Source organism: Spermophilus citellus, assembly GCF_964194105.1.
Source record: "Spermophilus citellus genome assembly, chromosome: 1".
NCBI classification, from domain to species: Eukaryota; Metazoa; Chordata; class Mammalia; order Rodentia; family Sciuridae; genus Spermophilus; species Spermophilus citellus.
The window spans coordinates 163,574,449-163,594,584 of record NC_138182.1 but is presented as its reverse complement, the minus strand read 5'-3'; the positions used below and the strand labels follow the sequence as shown (position 1 = coordinate 163,594,584).

Here is a 20,136-nt window from a genome sequence, read left to right as displayed (position 1 = left end):
GTTTGGACAATCATTACAATTGTTTTTTCTATATTTAGTGTGTTTGCTGGTTACTAACTTGAAATTAATTTAACTTAATACTAAGCTTTCTATGGAGCAAGTTGTATAAAATGTTTTATTTTCAAAGACACCCTACTTTGGAAGTTTTCATAGTCCCACCAAATACCTAACAATGGATCAGAAAATACATGTGTGTGTAAATTCTAAGCAGGGTTCCAATCTAATTTTTGAAAAAAATGACCAGTAAGTTTTACAAAATATTCTGGTATTGTTAGTAGCAACCAATATTGTCAGTGCTCCTGGATGTATTTAAATAAAACAAAACATTTTCCTGTCAAGACAGTTCACAATGGCAATGGCTTTAACAACTTTAGAAAAAAAATAACTTAATGACTTTAGCTAAGAATGTACTAAAGTACTAGATATATGAATTTATATACTAAACTTAAACAAAAACATTTCAGGTTAAGGAACCGTTTAGGTAAAGAAACGTTTTAGGAAAAGGTTAGAATTTTCCCCACATTTATGTTAGCTAACACCATCAGGAACCTATTTATTTTCTTCTTTATGCTACTTAGTAGAAGACAATGTAGATGGACAAGACCTTCCATAATGACTTACTCATCAGGAAAAGTATCTCCAACAAGAACACATATTTACTGTAAAGATTAAGGATAGGACGTAATTAGCTTAATGAAAACAAGTGTAGTGACTGATGTCTAGAGGTTGATCTACCTGCAGAAGACAGGTGAAAGTGTTAAGAATTTAACCCACACATATCGGAAACTACTGCCTGTTTACATGCTGCACTGCCTTCTTTTGTTTTTAACTTCTTGAAAGAACAGGTCAGGTGCAGCCATAAGACACAGCGTGTATCTTCTGTAACCTTAGGCAAGGACATGACTGCTTGGCAAAAGCCCTGCTGCCTTGCTTTCCCCCAGGCTTTCTACATTCATAAACAGCAGAACCTAAGTTACCTGTATTTCCCTGGCGTGGTACACGATGATCAGACCGAGCAGGATAATCGTGGAGAGACTGATAAGGCATTTCAGAGCTAAGGAATACAGCGACGCCTGCAATACAGACCGAAGACTTTTAAGAAAGAAGCACGTTTAACCCCCTTCCAGGCCTCGAGGGTCCCTCAGTCCCCCGCAAATTGACCAGAACTCACAGTAAGGGGCACGGGGATGGGGAGGGGGTGCTGTCTTATATCTGCGATGTCAGATTACTCTGCTTCAAAACCAAGCGGGAGGACAGCAGACCTGGAAAGAATAGCGGCTTGGCTGCAAGATCCTCACTATCAAGGTCTGAAATGCTTCACCTGATCGCTAAACCCGAGAGGAAGTTATTCCTGAGTTTAAACGCTGAGGGTTGAAAGTGGCCTCCTAAACAGGAGCACCGGAGAGGAATACACATGCTTTCCCTCACCGATTCCCAAAACCACTTATTTAATGTGCTTGAAAGCGCTAGGCATTCTAGTGCCTCGAGAACTTTGGCCGCACGCGGAAAGGTTTCCTTTCGGAGTTGCCTAGCCATCTAGGTGTGCGCGTCCTAGCCGCACTAGCTGTTCCCGCAGGCACTTCGGTTCGCACCGGGAAGACTGGTAAAGAGTTCCCGCCAGTGCCCATCCCAACCACCTGGCGCCCCTCTCTGGGAGGGTGGGCAAGGATTCAAGCCTGTACCTTGTCGTAGGCGCCCCACGACAGCTCGGTCTCGATGACCATGACCACGATGCCGAACATGCCGAAGATGAGCGCGTAGTCGCTGAGCCGCTTGCGCTTCTCGAACAGGGCGCGCCGGTGGCCCAGCTTATAGCCGATGTTCTGGTTCTTCTTTTTGCTGGACTTAGTGCCACTACTGCTGCCATGCCCGCTGCCACCGCCGCCACCGCCTCCAGTGCTGCCTCCGCCGCCGGCTCCGTAGAGCGCCAGGTTGTTGGAGTTGTTGTGCTCCGGTTTAGACACCACGATCTCCGGGGCTGAGGACGAGGCGGCAGCAGCAGCGGCTGCAGACGGGGAGGACGCGCCGCCACCTCCTCCGACGGACGGAGGGGGCTGCAGGGGCTGCGCCTCCGAGTCCATCTCGTGCAGGTTCCGGCGGGACGCGCTCAAGTTGCTGAGCGGCCGCATGACGCCCCCGTTGTACCTGCAGCTGCTCATGGCTATTTCGGTGAAGGGGTTGCTCTCGCGGCGCGCCTGGGACTGGTGGTGCTGGTGGTGCGCCGTGTGCGGATGGTGGTGGTGGTGAGAGATCGGGGGCCCGGAGCCCAGGCTACCGAGGCTGCCCGTGGGGCTGGCGGCGGGCTGCAGGCTGTGGCACTGGTGGTACTGGGAGGCGGACGCGGGCTGCTGCGCGTACTGCTGCCGGAGCGCACTGGCATGGCTGGACGGCGTCAGCTCGCTCACATTGAGCTGGCTGCCCCGGCGCGACGAGCAGCAGCAGCAGCACGAAGAGCCCGACAGCGGCGAGGAGGTGCGGGTCCGGAAGGCGCCGCCGGGCGAGGAGGTGCGGAGCAGCAGGGACAGGTTATCCCCCGCCCCCGCCCCCGCCGCCGGGGCACCGGAGGAGGCGCAGCTGTTGCACCGGAGGCATGGGCTGCTCCCGCCGCTGCCCGGCTGCTGGTGAGCGAGGTGAGGGTGGTGGTGAGGGTGCGGGAGGGGCGCGAAGGGCGGGCACGGCTTGTCCTGGCTCTGTTGCTGCTGCTGGCAATGCAGGTGTGAGGAGCGCGGTGGCGGTGGCGGCTGCTCTGGGAAGAAGCCGCGCTGGAACTGCAATGGGGTTTCCATGTCAGGGCTGTTAAAGCTGCAGGGAGACCAGGCGGTGGTGCACCCTGCGCAATGCGTTATGGTCGGGAGCGGGGACTCCTGCTGCTGGTGCGAGGAAGGGCCCATGCCGGCTCCGGTAGAATCCAGGCGGCGAGTCCGATTGGTTGGGCGCACCAAAACAATGGGCATGACATCACCTGCGGGGACCGAGACTGAGTTTGCGGCGCGCGCGGCTTAGGGCTGTGTGTGTGTGTGTGTGTGTGTAGTGGGGAGGGGAATCTGCAGAATGAAAACCCCGGTGGTCAGAGGCCAGGGCTAGGGCGCTAGAGGGCGTGGATTCCACCTGCTGAATCTGGGAGCACCCCTGAGCACTATCCGGGATCTAGAACACCCACACAGTGCAGCCGGGTTATGGGGGATAAGAGGTGTCTCTCGCGTGCCGCCGCCGCCCCACCGAGTGATGCCGAATGCGATGTCCGAATCACCTGCCCCGGGCACTGCAGCACATGGGACCACTCAGGCTATAGGGCAGGCACCAGTACAGCGCGAAACCCGAACCACTCCTCCATTCTCACTCTTTGTAGGGCTCCAAAACAGCACCCCTCTCGCCCTACACCAGCCTCTCCCCCAACGTCCCGCTGAGAGTGGGCTGCAGGCTGCCCGCCAAGTGACTGCGGGGGCACTGGCTCTGGAAAGGAAAAAGTTTGGCTATTGGCTAAGCTACTGCAGCAATGTCTGGGGAAAACTCCTGGGCATGAGCCCTGGTTTGGCCACAGAGGATCAGAGGAGACCCAGCGCCTGGTTGTTTCACTAGCTCCAGGCTCCAGAGTCGTAGAGTACAGATAGTTAGCGCTGCGCTCTCGCCAGAGCGCGCTGTGGCGCTGGTAGGGTTAACTGCATCCGCGCCCGGGCCGGGGGAGGTGGGGGCGGGGCCGGAGGAGGGGATCCCCGCCGTCCCCGGGAAGAGCCCGCTCGGGCTTCCCTGGTCCCCCTGGCGGGGGCGGAGGGCTTTCCCCGCTACCGCCCGCTCACATTTTCGCCTTCTGCGGAACATGAGGGGCTGGCGCCCCCGGTCGCCGAGTCCCGGGCTCCGGCTCTCAGGCCCTCCGGCAGCTTGAAAGAGTAGGTCTGAAAGCTTCTTCTCCTCCGTGGAGATGCTCCTTGCTAGAGGGTCTGAGGGCTGCTCGGTGACCGCCGGCCGCCAGCTTCTCTTCTTTCCTCCTCCTCACCTGCAGACACAAAGCAAAGGCGAGTCACAAATGCGCAAACACTGAACATCTTCTTTGCCAAGCCCAGACTGCAGCAGCGGGTGGGAGAGGGGCCTGGCGCCGGCTGATTCACTGGCAATTTCAGCCAGGTTGGGAAATTATTAATACTGTAATGATAACCTAGGCTGAATAATCGCTGTCCAGGGGTAAAGCTGGAGTTTTGCTGTACTTTGGTATAGTGGTTATTTATTTACTCTTTAATACACCAATAAAAATTGAATTTTGTGTAAAATTTGCCGTAATGTCTTATTCACTGGGCGGTAGACTAACAAAGAGGTAGGGGATCTTTGAGGGTTCTTTGTTTCTGCTCCATCTTAAGTCTTCACAGTTTTCTTTGTGAATTGAACTTTTCCTCCCCTCTACAAAAAAAAAAAAAAAAAAAAAAAATCAGAAAAATGGCCAATTGAATATTTGTTTCGCTTTTAAATTGTGATTTTTAAAGCATTTATGATAGTAATTAATGAAGTAGACCAACGAATTAGAGTGAAAGTGGATCACTCTCATTAGGTAATTGAAATTCTCAGCTGGATCCAATTTCTTGACATTCTATTCAGCAGCTGCCCTAAAGTTGCTTACCTTTTCTCTATTCCTGTGTGTGTGTGTGTGTGTGTGTGTGTGTGTGTTTCAATGCCATGGAGTGAATAATTTATTTTAGGATATTTGGATGTGTTAAACAATTTTTATTTTTTGATCATGAGAGTAAATAGATTCAGGAGGAAAAATCAGGAGGGTTTTACTCCCATAGTTCTTGATTTGAGATAATGAATACTGTCAGGATTTGAATTTATCAATGATCTTGGCTAATGATAGAATTTTAATAGTTAAAAATCACACAACCCTTATGATTTTTGTTTTGTATTTCCACAGTGTGAAATTAATAAAACTTGTTTAGAATAATGAAGTTTACTGAATGGGGGGCGCAACTGTGAAGATATTGAGTGCATGGTGTGGTGAGCAGGACTATTAAAAACAATTGTAACAAGTAAGTTGAATCAAAGTTTCCAAATTAAAACTTATTCATCTTTGGTCTGAAAAATAATTTCAACTAAAGCATAAAATCTATCAAACATGTCTTAGTACTCTTCCCAACAAATTACATAGCCTTTCTCTGGTTGTTCCATGTAGCTGAATGAGTGAAAATATTTGATCCATCCTCATAAATCTAAATACTTCAAAGAAGCTTTGGTAAATTAGTAGTTTCATTAACTATTCATAGGTTTAGATGAAAGATTATAAAGACCACTCCCCCCTAAATATCACAACAGTTGTCACCAGCATTTTAAATTAGATGTAAGTTTCTAGTCACTAAAATGTCATAAGGAACATAATAGCTCCTTCACCTTATATGAAACTGACATTCTCAAATAGCAAACTCAAGGCTTAAAACAGAAGGAAAAAAATATGTTAGTGTTCCATTAACAGAAGAAAAAAAACATATATTTGCTGCACATACTTCTATGCCTTAGTATAGGATTACTTATAATGTCGGAATCATGTAGAAAATAGAAATGAATGCTCACTGAGATTTAAGATGGTACTATGATGTGGAGTTCTTACTTCTCTCAAGGAGGGTATGGGGAAGGATGGAATGTACAAATTACACAAGAAAAGAGAAATTTGGTGCACAGCATGAGAGACCGTCAGAAAATTTCAAACTCAGATTAATAGTACTTTAGCCTAGCTAATACTTTGAAAAATTTAATAATGTGAAGCTCACTGTGACTACAGAGAGAAAAACACAAGGCAGATATTTATTGAATTTCCATTAAAGATTCAATTGATTGCACACATTCAAAACAGCATCTCCCTAATGCCCATATTTTGAGAGTGTGATGTGTGATTGATAAAACTCTATCAGCATGATGATGAAAAACTTCAAGGGAAAACCCAAAACTTTGTGCTTCATTTTTTCATTTTTTGGTCTGAATCATCATGACTTTATTGTTTAGGGCATTTTACACTATTGGGTCATGACAAGAGCACATTTAAGATTTTATTTTTGTGACTTCTTATGTTAAAAACTAAAATTAATATAGAATGATTCTTAAGCTTATGTGTAGACTTTTAAAATATGTATGCCATAACTTTGTGGAGGTTTTTATCCTACTTAGGGTTGTAGAGAGAAACATATAACATGTCAAGTTAAGCTTTCACAGCAACAAAGACAATATTCTTCCACATGGGTAGTGCTTTGCATGTGACAGTTTCGAATTTGTGAGAGAAAGAAGGGAACAGGAAGAAATGAAGAAAGAAGGGACACAAAACAAATGCCAGTGACTTCTGGTGATAAGCTTTCAGAAAATTACCATTTGTTTCTCTGACTGCCATGAAGACATTTAAATGCTAAAATTTCCCTAAATTAACACCAGAGGTCATACTTACCCACAAAATGCATTTGAAATCTAATAATTAAACATCTTTATTTCCAGCATCATTTTCTGCTAAAATTCTCTATTATTTTTTGATATGACTTAACAGCAGTTGCTTTCCTATATTTTTTGTATGCCAAGCTTGTGAACACGCACACACATATAATACCCACCCCCCAACACACACACATACATTCTTAGAAGAATAGTTTTCTCAAACCACAGGGGCATGGAAAAAAACCTTCAGGTTGCTTGCACCCCGCTTATTCAGATTTATATTATGCCATTTTTTGCACTTCTTTTCTTCAGAGACATTATTTGTTTATGCTACCTCTCTGTCTTGTGCTTGAAAATCAGGTCTCCAATTTGGATGTTCTGAATTTATTTACAAAGACAGAGCAAGTGTCCCTGTCATCTGTTTCCCACATTGAGTTGTCTGAGGGAAAACTTCAACTGACCTACAAAGTAAAAAATTTTCTGAGATTCATTTTTTCTTTACCTGAGTGAATCTATTATAGTACCAAACATAGAGACTGTGATAAGATGATGCAACCTCTCTGAACTTATTTTACTTAATGTTTATCCAAGTGTGAAATCAGGATAGTATCAGCTGTTTCCTTAGCACAATTTCATGTTTCCTGAAGCATAACATTCAAAAGACCTTGCAAAGAGCATTATTTTTAAATCATATATTATCCTAATGTCAACGGAAGTAAAACATTGACATAATAATTATATGTATTATTTATACTTTTGCATTATGGTTATAAAGTATCAAGACCTGAATGAGCCTATTGATAGTCTTATTAATTTTTAGCAATATTTCCATTTTTGTTTTGGAAGTAGGTATGTTGGGACCTGCCCATAAACTTCATGAACTTTTCAGAATTATTTTCTGCTCTTGCCTTTATCTTTCACAATTTATCAGCTAATTAGCATAACTGCATATGTCTCAGCAATGTCAGCAAAACATAGATAAAATCATATTAATTTTGTTAATGAAATCGAACTTGTGTTATTTAAATGAGAGAACAAACTGAAATTATTGAGGATTGTGAATCTTTAAAAAAAAAAAATCTTGATTTTGCCAGGTATGATGGTGCACTCCTGTAATCCCAGCAATTTAGGAGACTTGAGATAGGAGGATTGAATGTTTGAGGCCAGTCTCAGCAACTTAGTAGGACACTAAGAACTTAGCAAGACCCTGCCTCAAAATGAAAAATAAACAGATCTAGGGTGGCAGCTCAGTGGTAAAGTACCCTTGGGTTCAATCCCCCAGTACAGAAGAAGAAAAAAAATTCAGAGGGAGAAGAGGAGAAGAAAAAGAAATTGTCAGTGGATTTTATGAACAAATATCCCTTAGCAGCTGTACACACACACATACACAGAGACCTTGAAAATTAATAAGAAGGTAGAATGGGGGGATCTTAGTGGACAACAACACATTCTAGTTATAAAGCAGTTTCTCAAGTATTATTTTATTTGCATCCTATAACAACCCATGTGGAAGGCAGGAACCGCTTCATTATATAGGTAAGAAAAATACCCTGAGGCAGGGTACCTGCCCTACCTATGATGGCAGGAGGTTAGGATCAAGGAGAAGCCAGATCTCATAGTCTTCAGAGTCTGTATGGTGTAGTGGTTTCACACTCTCGCAGCGTTTCTCCACAGCCAAAAAACAACCTATTGATTGCATACCCTCAAACAGGGACAGATAGCAGTGGCCTATCGTTACCAGAAGCTGCCTGTCAGTGGCCATCTGGACATTTCCTCTTGGGCTTCTGTGGTTTCTGTGATCTCTAACAATTGTCCTCTTGTGGATTTCATTTGCTCAACAGAATAATTTGCGAGAACATAATATTATTGTGGACCAGAAATGGCAGTACTGTATACCTGCAGGCCTAATTAAAGTATAAATATGTTTTTAAAAAGAATAAACGGGTCTTGATGTATTCAGACACACTCTTCTGCCTAGTTTGCTGCCAGCCTGGGCATTCTTCATTTTTGGCAATGTCTATAATAAAAGTGGAAGACCACAAAGGAGTACTTATTGATGCTAGTGAAGGTCATTTCTGTCTTTTTATATGAGGACTGAGGAGGAGCAGGTCTCAAGCTCTTGGGTTCTGGGGGCTCAGAGGACCTTGTCTTCAGTCCTGCAAGGACTCAGCCTGGTTCCCGGGCAGCATTCTGCTCACATTGCCTCTCCTTTCATGTTACAGACTGAGGGAACCAGAGAAAGGAAGCAAGGCTGTGTGACACAGGAGAAACCGGTGTGTCTCACAGCTCAGACAGTCAGCAAAAGTGGGACCAAGGATTAAAAAAAAAAAAAAAAAAAAAGCTCAAATATTAAGCCCAAAGCATCAATTTGATGATACCAAAAATTCTAAGGGTTTTTGGTGCCCAAACATAAGGGGCTATCTAAGTTCTCAAAAGTTTATTTTCCCTTTGAAACCCAGTGAATTCTTTTCTTATCATGATATCTCCTGCACAGGGTTAGGTTGTACCATGAATTAGCTCTATTTACTCTTTTTTTTTTTTTTTTTTTTTTATCACAGCCTTGTCAATTAGGTCCCCGAGTGTTATTCATCAATCTTCTACATTTCCGTTTTCCTGTTTCTTATCTACATCTTACCAAACAGGCTCATAAAACCTACCACCCTTTTTCTACCTTTATCTTTTTTTTCATTATTTTATTCTAATTTGTTATATATGACAGCAGAATGCGTTATAATTCATATTATACACATACAGCACAATTTTTCACATCTCTAATTATAAACATAGTAGAGTCACACCATTCATGTCTTCAGACATGTACTTAGGATAATTATGTCCATCTCATTCCACCGTCTTTCCTACCCCCATGCCTCCCTCCCTTTCTCTCCCTCCCCTTTCCCCCTTTGCCCTATCTAGAGTTCATCTAATCCATACCACCCCCCTCTATCTTTATCTTATCTCTCTTTCTGGGACTATTTTAAAATTTCCATCACCTAATAACTGTCTCAGTAATGGAGAGATTTGGTGCCCAAGCATATAAAGGGAAAGAACGTGATGGGCTAAACTGAATGAAATGGAACAATATCATCAGCAAAGAACATTCTAAATGCTAATATATTGTGAAGGTTTACATATTCATCCTCACCTAAAAATCTTTTTTTTTAAAGAGAGAGTGAATGAGAGAGAGAGAGAGAGAGAGAGAGAGAGAGAGAGAGAGAGAGAGAGAGTTTTTAATATTTATTTTTTAGTTCCCGGCAGACACAACATCTTTGTTGGTATGTGGTGCTGAGGTTCGAACCCGGGCCGCACGCATGCCAGTCGAGCGCGCTACCGCTTGAGCCACATCCCCAGCCACAAAATCTTTTTTTTTTAAGAAAGATTTTTAGTCATCATTATTTCTGTTTTGTTCTATAGCTGTTAAGTTCATCAATCTTACTGTCTTAATTATGAACACATAATAATCGTCCATATGATACAAAATAACATAGATACTATGCAATATGTCAGGAAAAAAGCCCAACAGCTATATATGACAGATAAATAGAATGACAAGATTCAATCTTTGACAGTGATTTTTTTCCTTTCCACTGAGGGTGAGTCCTCCTTAAAAATGTTTTAATTAGTTAAAACTCTTGGGCACTTCTTTGATAAGTCAAATTCTCTTAACAAGCATTTTTTCTTGGCCCATATCACTGATAATATAATTAGGTAAGACATCAATATGATCTTAGTCAGAGGCATAGACACCATCATTAGTGTTCTAGTTACTTCCCTCAGATATTTGGTCATTTTTCTCCTTCATATATATTGGCTTAATCCTCATTTTTGGTAACAAAATCACTTAGTAACAAAAATGACTACCCCAGTTTTAAAACTTATATCCACACCCACATAATTCAGAGGAAAGCAGATCCTATTCTGTCCCAGCATTCCAAACAATTCTCTTGGTAAATCCAATAGACCCAGTGTAATTCACATGCCCAGCTCTGAACTATACTTCAAGAATGGCTAAAGGGAAGGATACTGAGAATGATTCATCAACAGAGAATATGGGTGAATAGAAATTACTAAAAATAACCAAACCAAAATTCTGGAGTTAAAAACTACAATATCCACAATGAAAAACTCATGAGAAGGGCTCAGGAATAAATTTGAGCTAGCAGAAAAAAGAATCAATAAACATGAAGATTGACTGATGAAAATTATATGATCTGAAGAATAGAGAGAAGAAATAATAAAGAAAATGAACAGAGCCTCAGAAAATCATAGCACACCTTAAATTATACACATGAAATGTGAGACTAGAAAAGGAAAGAGAAACGGGAGCATAAAAAATATTCAAAGAAATAAGGGCCAAAAAAAAATTCCAGATTTGAGGAAACACATTAATTCAGACAAACACCAACCAGGATAAACGGACAGCAATCCAAACCCAGATGCATAATAGTCTGACATTGAAGGTCAAGAAAGAAAATCTTGAAGTTGGCAAGACAAAAACTGGCATCCTTATGATCAGAGAGCCCAGTAAGAATAACAGCTGACTCAGCATCATCAAGAATGTGACAGAGGACAGTGGGATGATCTAGAGAAGCACCAAAAGAGGAAAACCTGTCAACAAAGAATGTAATATCTAGTAACACTGACAAACATGAAGTAAGAAAGCGATTCCCAGAGAAACAACAATGGAGAGAATTAGTTGCTAACAGACCTGGCTTACAAGAAGGAGTAAAGAAAGTTTTCAGGCTGAAAGCAATACCAGATGACAGTGTGAAACAACATGAAAAACAGAGTGCCAATGAAGGTAGGTGTGTCAGTAACTATAACAAACAGCATAATTTCATAATTTTTCTTTCTCTTAATTTATTGAAAAATAAATTTCATAAAGTAATATTTGTAAATGATGCTATAAAATCTTGAATATAAAATTGTTTCTATATTTGACAATGGCAGCCCAGAGGACACAGGTGTGAGCAGAGCTGTAGTGGAGTACAGAATTATACCAGATGGGAACTTGAACTCACAGGAAGAAGTCAGAACAAAACAAAACAAAACAGAAATGGTAAGTACAACATTTAACATAATAAACTGTGCAAAAACACATAATAGTTTTATTTTCTCAATATTTTTAAAATAATAAAAAGTTTTTTAGTAATTATTATAATGTATTAGTAGTGTTGTAATATACATACAGATGTATATGTGCAACATTAATAGCATAAAAAGGAGAAGATAGACTTAATCTGTGCAGAAATAACATCTGTATATTTTACTGACATTAAGTCAATATAAATCAGAAGTAAGTTCTGGCAAATTACAACATACAAGGCCTAGAGAAACCATTAAGAAAACCAAAAATTTGTGAATAACACCAAAGGATTAAAATGTTACAATGAAAATATTGACAATGCAAGTAAGAAATAAAGGGAGTTACACAAAGACATGAAACAAAAAGTAAAATCATAAACATAAATAAAATCACAGAAATAACAACAATAAATGTTAATGGATTAAGTAATCCAAACAAAAGGCAGAGTTGGTCAGACAGAATGTTTCAAAATACAATAGACGCTGGAGGCTGAGGCAGGAGGATCATGAGTTCAAAGATAGCTTCAGCAAAAGCAAGAGGCTAGGCAACTCAGTGAGAAACTGTCTCTAAATAAATACAGAATAGGACTGGGGATATAGCTTAGTGGTAGAGTGCCCCTGAGTTCAATCTCTGGTACCAAACAAACAACAACAACAACAAAAACAATCATATGCTATCTTTAGGAAATAAGCCTTAGATACAAAGATACAAATAGGTCAAAAGTTAAAAGATATACCATGTTCAACAACAACCATAAGCAAGTGAGCTGTAGTGGCTCTCTTGACTAGTATATGTCAAAATAGATTTTAGGAAAGAAGTTATAACTGGAGATGATGAAGCTAACTTTATAATGACAAACTATAAATCAGTCAGGAAAATATAACAATTATAAATACACATGCATGTAATTCCAGAACCCCAAAATAAATGAAGGAAAACTGACAGAACTGAAGGCACAATTAGATAATTCAACAATAAAATAGACTTTATACCCCACTCTCAATTATGGCTAGATGAGTGATACAGAAGATCAATAAGGATGTAGAAGACTTTGACAACTACAAATCAACAGATATATGCAGAATACTCTACCTTACAACAACAAAAAGCACATTCTTCTCAAGTACCCAAGAAACATGTTCCAGGAAAGACCACATATTAGGCCTTAAGATAAACCTCAATAAATTAAGAAAATTAAAATTATACTATGTTATCTGACCCTAATGGAATGATTAGAAATCAAAATCAAAATGAAATTTGGGAAATTCACAAATGTGTAGAAAAAAATTAACATACTCCTAAAATAAATAAGAGTCAAAAAGAAGAAACTGCAGTGAAAATATTTACAGATGAATAAAAACAAAAATCAGAGCACACCAAAACCTACACAATGCATCCAAAGTCATACTTAGAATAAAATTTATAGTTATATGTGCCTAAATTGAAAGAAAAAGAAAATACCTGAAACCATTTAGCTAATTATTTCTAAAAAAAGAAGATCAAATTAAGCCAAGTAGAAGGAATCATAATTATTGGACTAGAAATTAATTAAATAAATGAATTGAAAAACAGCAGAGAAAGTCATGAAAACAAAACATTTTTAAAAAGATCAACAATATTGACAAACTTTTAGTTCGACTAATAAGGGAAAACACATTGCTAAAATCCAGAAACAGATAAAGGGACATCAGTGACAACTTTACAAATAATGAAAATGATTATGATAGAATGATATGAAAAACTATAGGTCAACATATTAATTATTTAGCTGAGATACATAGATGCTAGAGAGAGAAAGATTACCAAAACTGACTGAATATTAACTTTAAAATGTATATAGTCTGTAAAAACTAGTGATTAGGTTTGAAGACTTTAGAGTTCCCATGAAGAAATGACCATGCCCAGATGGCTTTACTGGTGAATCCACAGTACATATAAAGAGTAATTAACATTATTCCTCACAACCTCTTCCAAAATATAGAAGAGGAAGAAACACTTCTCAACTTGTTTTTTGAGACTTGTATTACTCTGATAGAAAACCAAAGACATCACAAGAAAAGAAAAATACCAACTGGCATCATCTGGAAATGCAAATGGCTAAAACTGCAACAAAATCCAATCAATCTGAACACAGCAATATACAAAGATTAGTACATGCCAAGTGGGATGTGTCCTAGGAATGCAAGGTTAGTTGAACATTGGAAAACCAATCAGTGTGATGCAGCATATTAATAAAATAAAGGACAAAAACCACAACAATTATAGTAGACAGAATAACAGCATTTGGAAAAATCCAAAACCTTTTTATGACAAATACACTTGACAAAGTAGGATCAGTAAGAAGTTGAGGACTAGGTACCTTCAACCTGATAAGAGGCATTCATTAAAAAAAAAAATTGAGATATCCTGAGTGGAAAGATTGTGTTTTTTCTTTAAGATCAGAAATAAGACATCACTGTTCTTTCCACTTTTATTAATTATTTTATTGGAAGTTCTAGCCACTGCAATTAGGCAAGAAAATGAAACAAAATGTAACCAGATAGAAACAAAGAACTCAAACTACTTATTCACATATGACACATTTGCATATGTAGAAAATCCTAAGGAATTAAGAAATAGACTCCTAGATAAAAGGTCAATATGCAAAAATCAATTGCATTTGTATATACTAGTAATGAAAAATCTAAAAATCAATGAAAAATGATTCCAAATGCAATATCATCAAAAAGAATAAAATGACTAGAAATGTAACAACAAATGTACAAAACCTGGCTTTTCTGTTACCCTGCATTAAGAGCTAAAGCAGATCACATTTATAAGATCTATAATGGGGCAATGCTATCTGGGTTTTGGAAAGGAATTAAAAGTGAAGCTCTAATTATTTGTTTATTTTTATAATTTTTAGTTGTAGATGTTTAGTTATCTTTGTTTATTAATTTATTTTTATTTGATACTGAGGATTGAACCCAGTGCCTCACACATGAGAGGCAAACGCTCTACCACTGAGCCTAAAGCCCTATTTATGTGGGAGCCTATCTTTAGAATTTTTTCTCAATCATACCTATGAACATTTTTACTTTTACCATCTCATTGTGTGTTGTGTCTTTTTATATCATACCAAAGTGTGATCCTGTAGACATTCTCAAGAGTTTACAAAGACTAAGTGACATTTGTATTTATATAACTTAATTGAGAAGACTAAGAAATGAAATGTCATACCAATTTTTATTTACTATTTTTTTGCTTCAAATAATAAAGATGTTTTTCCTAAAAAAATAAAAACCTATACTCTGAAGCTAAAAAGATTATTGAAAGAAATTAAAGACATAATTAATGGAGAGATTATCCATGCTCACAAAGCAGAGAGCCAAATCCCCATCCCTATTTTGTATTTTATTAGAGACAGGGTCTCACTGAGCTGCTTAGTACCTTGCTTTTGCTGAGGCTGGCTTTGAACTCATGAACCTCCTGCCTCAGCCTCCTCATCCACTGGGATTACAGGCATGCACCACTGTGCCTGGCTGGAAGCACACACCTTAAAGGACCCAGCACCCAAGAAAACAGCACAGGCAGGTGGCAGAGGTATTGATTGACATTGATTGATATTGATAGGTGGCTGTAGCACCAGGAGCAGACTCTCTTAAGTGCTTGCATCAGAAAAGGAATTGAGGGAGAGAGGGGCCCTCAGGAAAGCTGAGCCAGGGGCTGCACATTGTCTCAGGATGGTTATGAAGGGATTCTCACAGGTGAGTGTGACTTTGGATCAGCATATACACCATACTCTATTTAGTAAAATAGGGAATTACCTCATGCATTTGAAAAAGAGTTACCTCCCAAAAGTTTAAAACAAAAATCCTGGGACCATACCCTTTATCTCAGAATTTTTATTTATCCATGTAAATTCTGGGTTTCTTTTTTCTTTTTAGATATACATGACAGTATAGTAAATTTTGACATACCTACATTGAGTATTCTAATTAGTCAATTATGGATTTTTAAGAATGTACTGTATAGTTGAGTTTGTTAAGGCTTTACTATAGAGAGCCTCCTTTCAGGTCACATACCTGGCCACCTGAAATCTAAGAAAAAAATATCTCTGGAGGGAATCCATTCTCTACATTCCACAAATTATCATTACCCCCACCTCTGACACCTATGCCACATACCTTATAAGACATTTTCTATAATTCTTGATATTCTGGGTATCTACATCAGTTCACTATGCATTTAAGGGTAAGTTGTACATGTCTATTTAACTTGCTTTACATACGTCTCCCTATACCATCTCTTCTAAGGGGATATTTTAATATAATATATGATAAATGATTAAGAAGATTAGAAAAATACAATTCTGGTGATATAATATTTATAATATTAGGACAACTTTTTAGTTTCTATTTTATGTCCTGTTTTAATCAACAGCATCTTTGTGTCATTATCAGGTAAAAATGAAAAAGACTTAAAGTCTTTTAATGTCTATAATTTAGTTGTAAAATCAAGCCTAAGAATAGAAAAATATAAATCTTCCTTATAGGTATTTTATGAGTAAAATCTCTAATGATATATTTTTATTGAAATTGCTTTTGATTTTTTTCCCATAGCATCTTATTATATAGTCAGGAATATTTTCTCCTCTAATTACTCTGGCTCCAGAAATACTGAGATCATATCCTGAATATTTCAGTTTTGGACTTCACCATACATTACAATGACATCAAGGCAGGCATTCCTAAAGATCATGTTGTGATATGCTAAGAAGCTGGCCAGCACCTGACAACCCTCATCCCAGCCACTATCTACTTTATTTACAATCCCATTTCTAGCATTCATCCCCATTCATCTTCATCTTACTTTTAGCTTCTGAAAAACCTTCTTTTTATATCTCCACCTTTACTTTCAGAACTGAACACCAGATCCACATCCATCTTGCCACCTGAATTTAGCATCTGTAACAATTTCCCTCCTTGAGAGCATACTTAACAACTTTCCCATTCGTGTGGATGACATTTCACATGCTCGAGATTTAGAGAACTTTTTTTTTTTTTTTTACAGCAGCCTATAACCTCAAGTTTTTCTTATTGGAAGGTTTTTTTTTCCCCAAGGTTTATTGACACATTATTCACAATAGTGAGATATAGAAGCAACATAGGTATTGATGGATGAATGGATAAAGAAAATGGGGTATATACATATATACAATGAGATATTATTCAGTGTTTAAAAAGAAATCAATCCTGCATTTTGTACTAGGATGAACCTGGCGGACGTTACACTAAGTGAAATAAGGCAATGATGGAAGGACAAATACTGTGTGATCTTACTGGTATGTGTGATCTAAAAAGGACTCATAAAAGCAGAAACTAGGATGATGCTTGTCAGGTGCTAAAGGGTGAGGGAAATGGGGAGATGGTTATGAAAGAGTCACAGGATGAGTGAGTTCTGGAAAGCTGATGTAGAGCACAGTGACTGCAGTCAATAACACTGTGCTACATCCTTGAAACTTGCTAATTAAGTGGATTGTACGTATTCACACACACACACATCGATTCTAACTATGTGAGGTGATGAATAATGTTAATTAGCTTGATTGTGTTAACTATTTCACTTTGTATACATATATTAAATCACCATGTTGCTTACTTTAAAAATATGTAATTTTAATTTTTTGAAATCTATATTATATTCTGGCTATTTATCACTTTAATAAAAGACAAATGCTGCTTGAGAAAGCAAATTAACCACAGGAAATGTGCATGTATATGTACAACTACATCTTAGAGAGAGAGAGAAAGACAAGGAAGGAGAGAGAGCATGCACAATGGCAATCTTCTGACCACAGTTATTTGGCACATTAATGATTATAAACTTTTGAAAATATTATTTACAATGAATTATAATTTTGGTAGTCAATAGGAGGTTGGGCAACTTAAAAAGGACATAATAAATATTTGAAAATATGATCAATCTTTTAGCAAGTGATCATTTGAATTTCTGTTTTCATAGGTGAAAAGTATTGAGGGATAGAATCAGTAAGATCATTTTAGGAACTCTTTGGGTGCACTCCTGTAATCTTAGTGACTTGGGAGGCTAACGCAGGAGGATCACAAGTTTGAGGCTAGCCTAAGCAACTTAGTGATATCCTGTCTCAAAATAAAAAGTAAAAAGAGCTGGGGATGTAATGCAGTGGTAGAGTGTCCCTGGGTTTCCATCTCCAGTGCCTCAAAACAAACAAACGAACAACAACAACAAAAAGCATTGACTTCATTTGGATTTTGAAGACAGAAATCCTGCATTCAAATTCTGAGTGAATTAAATCTAAATGCATATTCATAGTTGAGCTTTTCATCTTTTCCAAGCTAAAGTTCTGCTGTACATGGTGAATATGTGAAAAACTAACTTGGGTGCTATTTTCTGTCTTCTGTTACCTTCTCAAGAGGGACCCAGGATTTTGCATCCCAAACTGGGTCTCTCTTTATCCGACAGTGGATGGATAATGAACTGGGATTTCTGGTTTTGAGGTCTAGGTAAAGGATGTTGGCATCTACTGGGGCCTAACCTGAAACAAAACTGTAAAGTCTTTTGGGTATAAAAGACAATAGGGACTGGTAAAGCTTGTGGTAACTTGGAAGCATTTGCTGAACCTAAAGGAACTTGACCCAGTTCAGCTGCCTCTGACTTTCAATGAGGGTGTGTGAGCCCAACATTGCCAGATTCCCTGCATTTTAAAGAGAAGCATGAAATCCAGCATCTAACCTTAACTCTTCTCATTTGTAATACCTTGCAGCTTTTGATTTATTTATTTATTTTAAGATGTGGAGCACATCTGCTGCTCAGAGTGATCTAAAACTACTAGTTCACATATTCTGGAACTGAAAGCTCATTATCTAAAGTTCATTATCTGAAGTATGGAACTAACCAAAAAGAAAGCCTGGGAAGGGGGCCTAGGCTTTCTGGGTGGATAAGACCAGTCTTCACAAGCACTTTTATTAGAAGGTGGTTAGACCTCAGCAGGAGTTATTTTGGTGACCACCAGAAGTCATATTGTTGACATATTTATGATGATTCTCCTTACTTGGGTTTGGCAGAGGAGAACTACCTGTGGAAATGCCCACCTTTTACTAGCTCAAGAAGCTGAAGCACAGAGCAAAAATGAAATCTGCAAACAAGATTGACCACAAAAGTCCTGGGTTTTTCAATGGTTCAAGGCCAAGAAGACCCTCCTTGTTTCCTAGAATTTATATTTTCTTCTTTCTGTATTTCCTCCCTCGTTTTGCTGGAACACATCCTTTAGTATCTTCTAAGAAAATGTGTCTGAAAATCTCCAGATAACTATTTCATTAACTTCTTTCATTTCTCTACCTTTAATCCCAGTAGGGGCAGAGGTCATCAACAGGACCAAGAAACAAGGAAATACCAGATCCCATTTCCACAGGGAAATCCTAAACCCCCAAATAATGATGGATTTTCTAAAGCTGTAATTGCAGTATTATTCTTTATCCTCCCCAAGGGTTATAAACACAAAGCTGATTCAAATGCCTTATCTCCCCTTACAATGATGCAGAGTAGTAGTAAAAGCTACAAAGGAAGAACTATCTGGATTTAAATCTTGCTCCAGCCATTTTCGTGGGAGATTAGTTTCAGTATTTTCTTGTATAAAATTATTATAGTGCCCACGTCTCTTGAGTGTCAAGTGAATGATTCATATTTGGTACTTACTAAAGGGTATTAAAATTATAGTTAGAACGTAAGCTAGACATGACCTATAGTATTCAAATTATTTTACATGTACAAGCATATTGTGTTTCCTTGTCCCTAGATATGTGTGCATATTTGAAAGAGATTAGTGGCAGTTTAAATTTACTTTATCATCACCTTCCTGTACTTATTATTAATTCATGAAAGTCCTTTTAGCTCCAACCAGTTTTCAATATTAGGATTTAAGATGGAAATGGCATTGGAATGATTCATGCTCACCTACAGAATTGTGCATGAAAAATAAAAAGAAAAGCACAACTTAAAATATAGATGTAAAAGTACAATGTTGGCTTAATGGACCTTAAAAAAAACTACTCATAAAAAGTCCTGTGAAAGGTACTCAAAGTGCATAGTTGGTTGATTTTGTTCAAGGAAATGACTTTAAAGCTTTTGAGAAAAATGAAAACATAACCAGCCTCTCTAGCTGAGACATATTCAATGTGTTTTATCTTTTATTCCCAGTGAATAGCTTTATCAAAGGCATAGTTCAGACATGTACACTTAATTTTTCTGTCTAATATCCAAAACCAAGCTGAAGGTTAGAAAAACTTTTAATATGTGAGCTTATTTGTCCCAGAAAGAAAAATTTTAGTTGGACCTGAAATTACAAATTCATGCTGGGCTCTACATGTTAAAATTCAACACAAGCTAAGAGTGGAAATTTTTTTTCTTTGATAAAAACTGGTTTGTTCACCAAGGGCAATTTGAAACTATTGCAAATCATCTATAGCCTTGTGGTAGTAATGAGACCTCTGACTACATTTTTGAACTTTGTGAATTCATTCAAAGTAGCCACTAACTATATTGCCATAGATCATGAAAGGTGAGAAAACTTTCCTGATTAATTTCAGGACAGGTTAAGTCTGTGAGTTCCTGTTAACTTACAAAGGTAGTGT

General features: G+C 38.8%; 1 protein-coding gene across 5 annotated transcripts in view; it reads right to left on the bottom strand.

The window, feature by feature from the left end:
• The window catches only part of KCNN2 (potassium calcium-activated channel subfamily N member 2), a 439,076-nt gene that overhangs the window by 144,911 nt on the left and 274,029 nt on the right, over positions 1-20,136 (bottom strand). For 4 of the 5 annotated variants that reach the window (XM_081304749.1, XM_081304748.1, XM_081304751.1 and 1 more), the window contains 3 exons: positions 3,798-3,994; positions 1,683-2,962; positions 978-1,073 (listed from right to left, as the gene is read on the bottom strand). In XM_081304749.1, the coding sequence (XP_081160875.1) occupies positions 978-1,073; positions 1,683-2,962; positions 3,798-3,819 (1,398 nt within the window). In that variant the 5' untranslated portion in view covers positions 3,820-3,994. The remainder of the gene's footprint in view (positions 1-977; positions 1,074-1,682; positions 2,963-3,797; positions 3,995-20,136) is intronic. The other variant, XM_081304752.1, reaches the window with a different exon arrangement.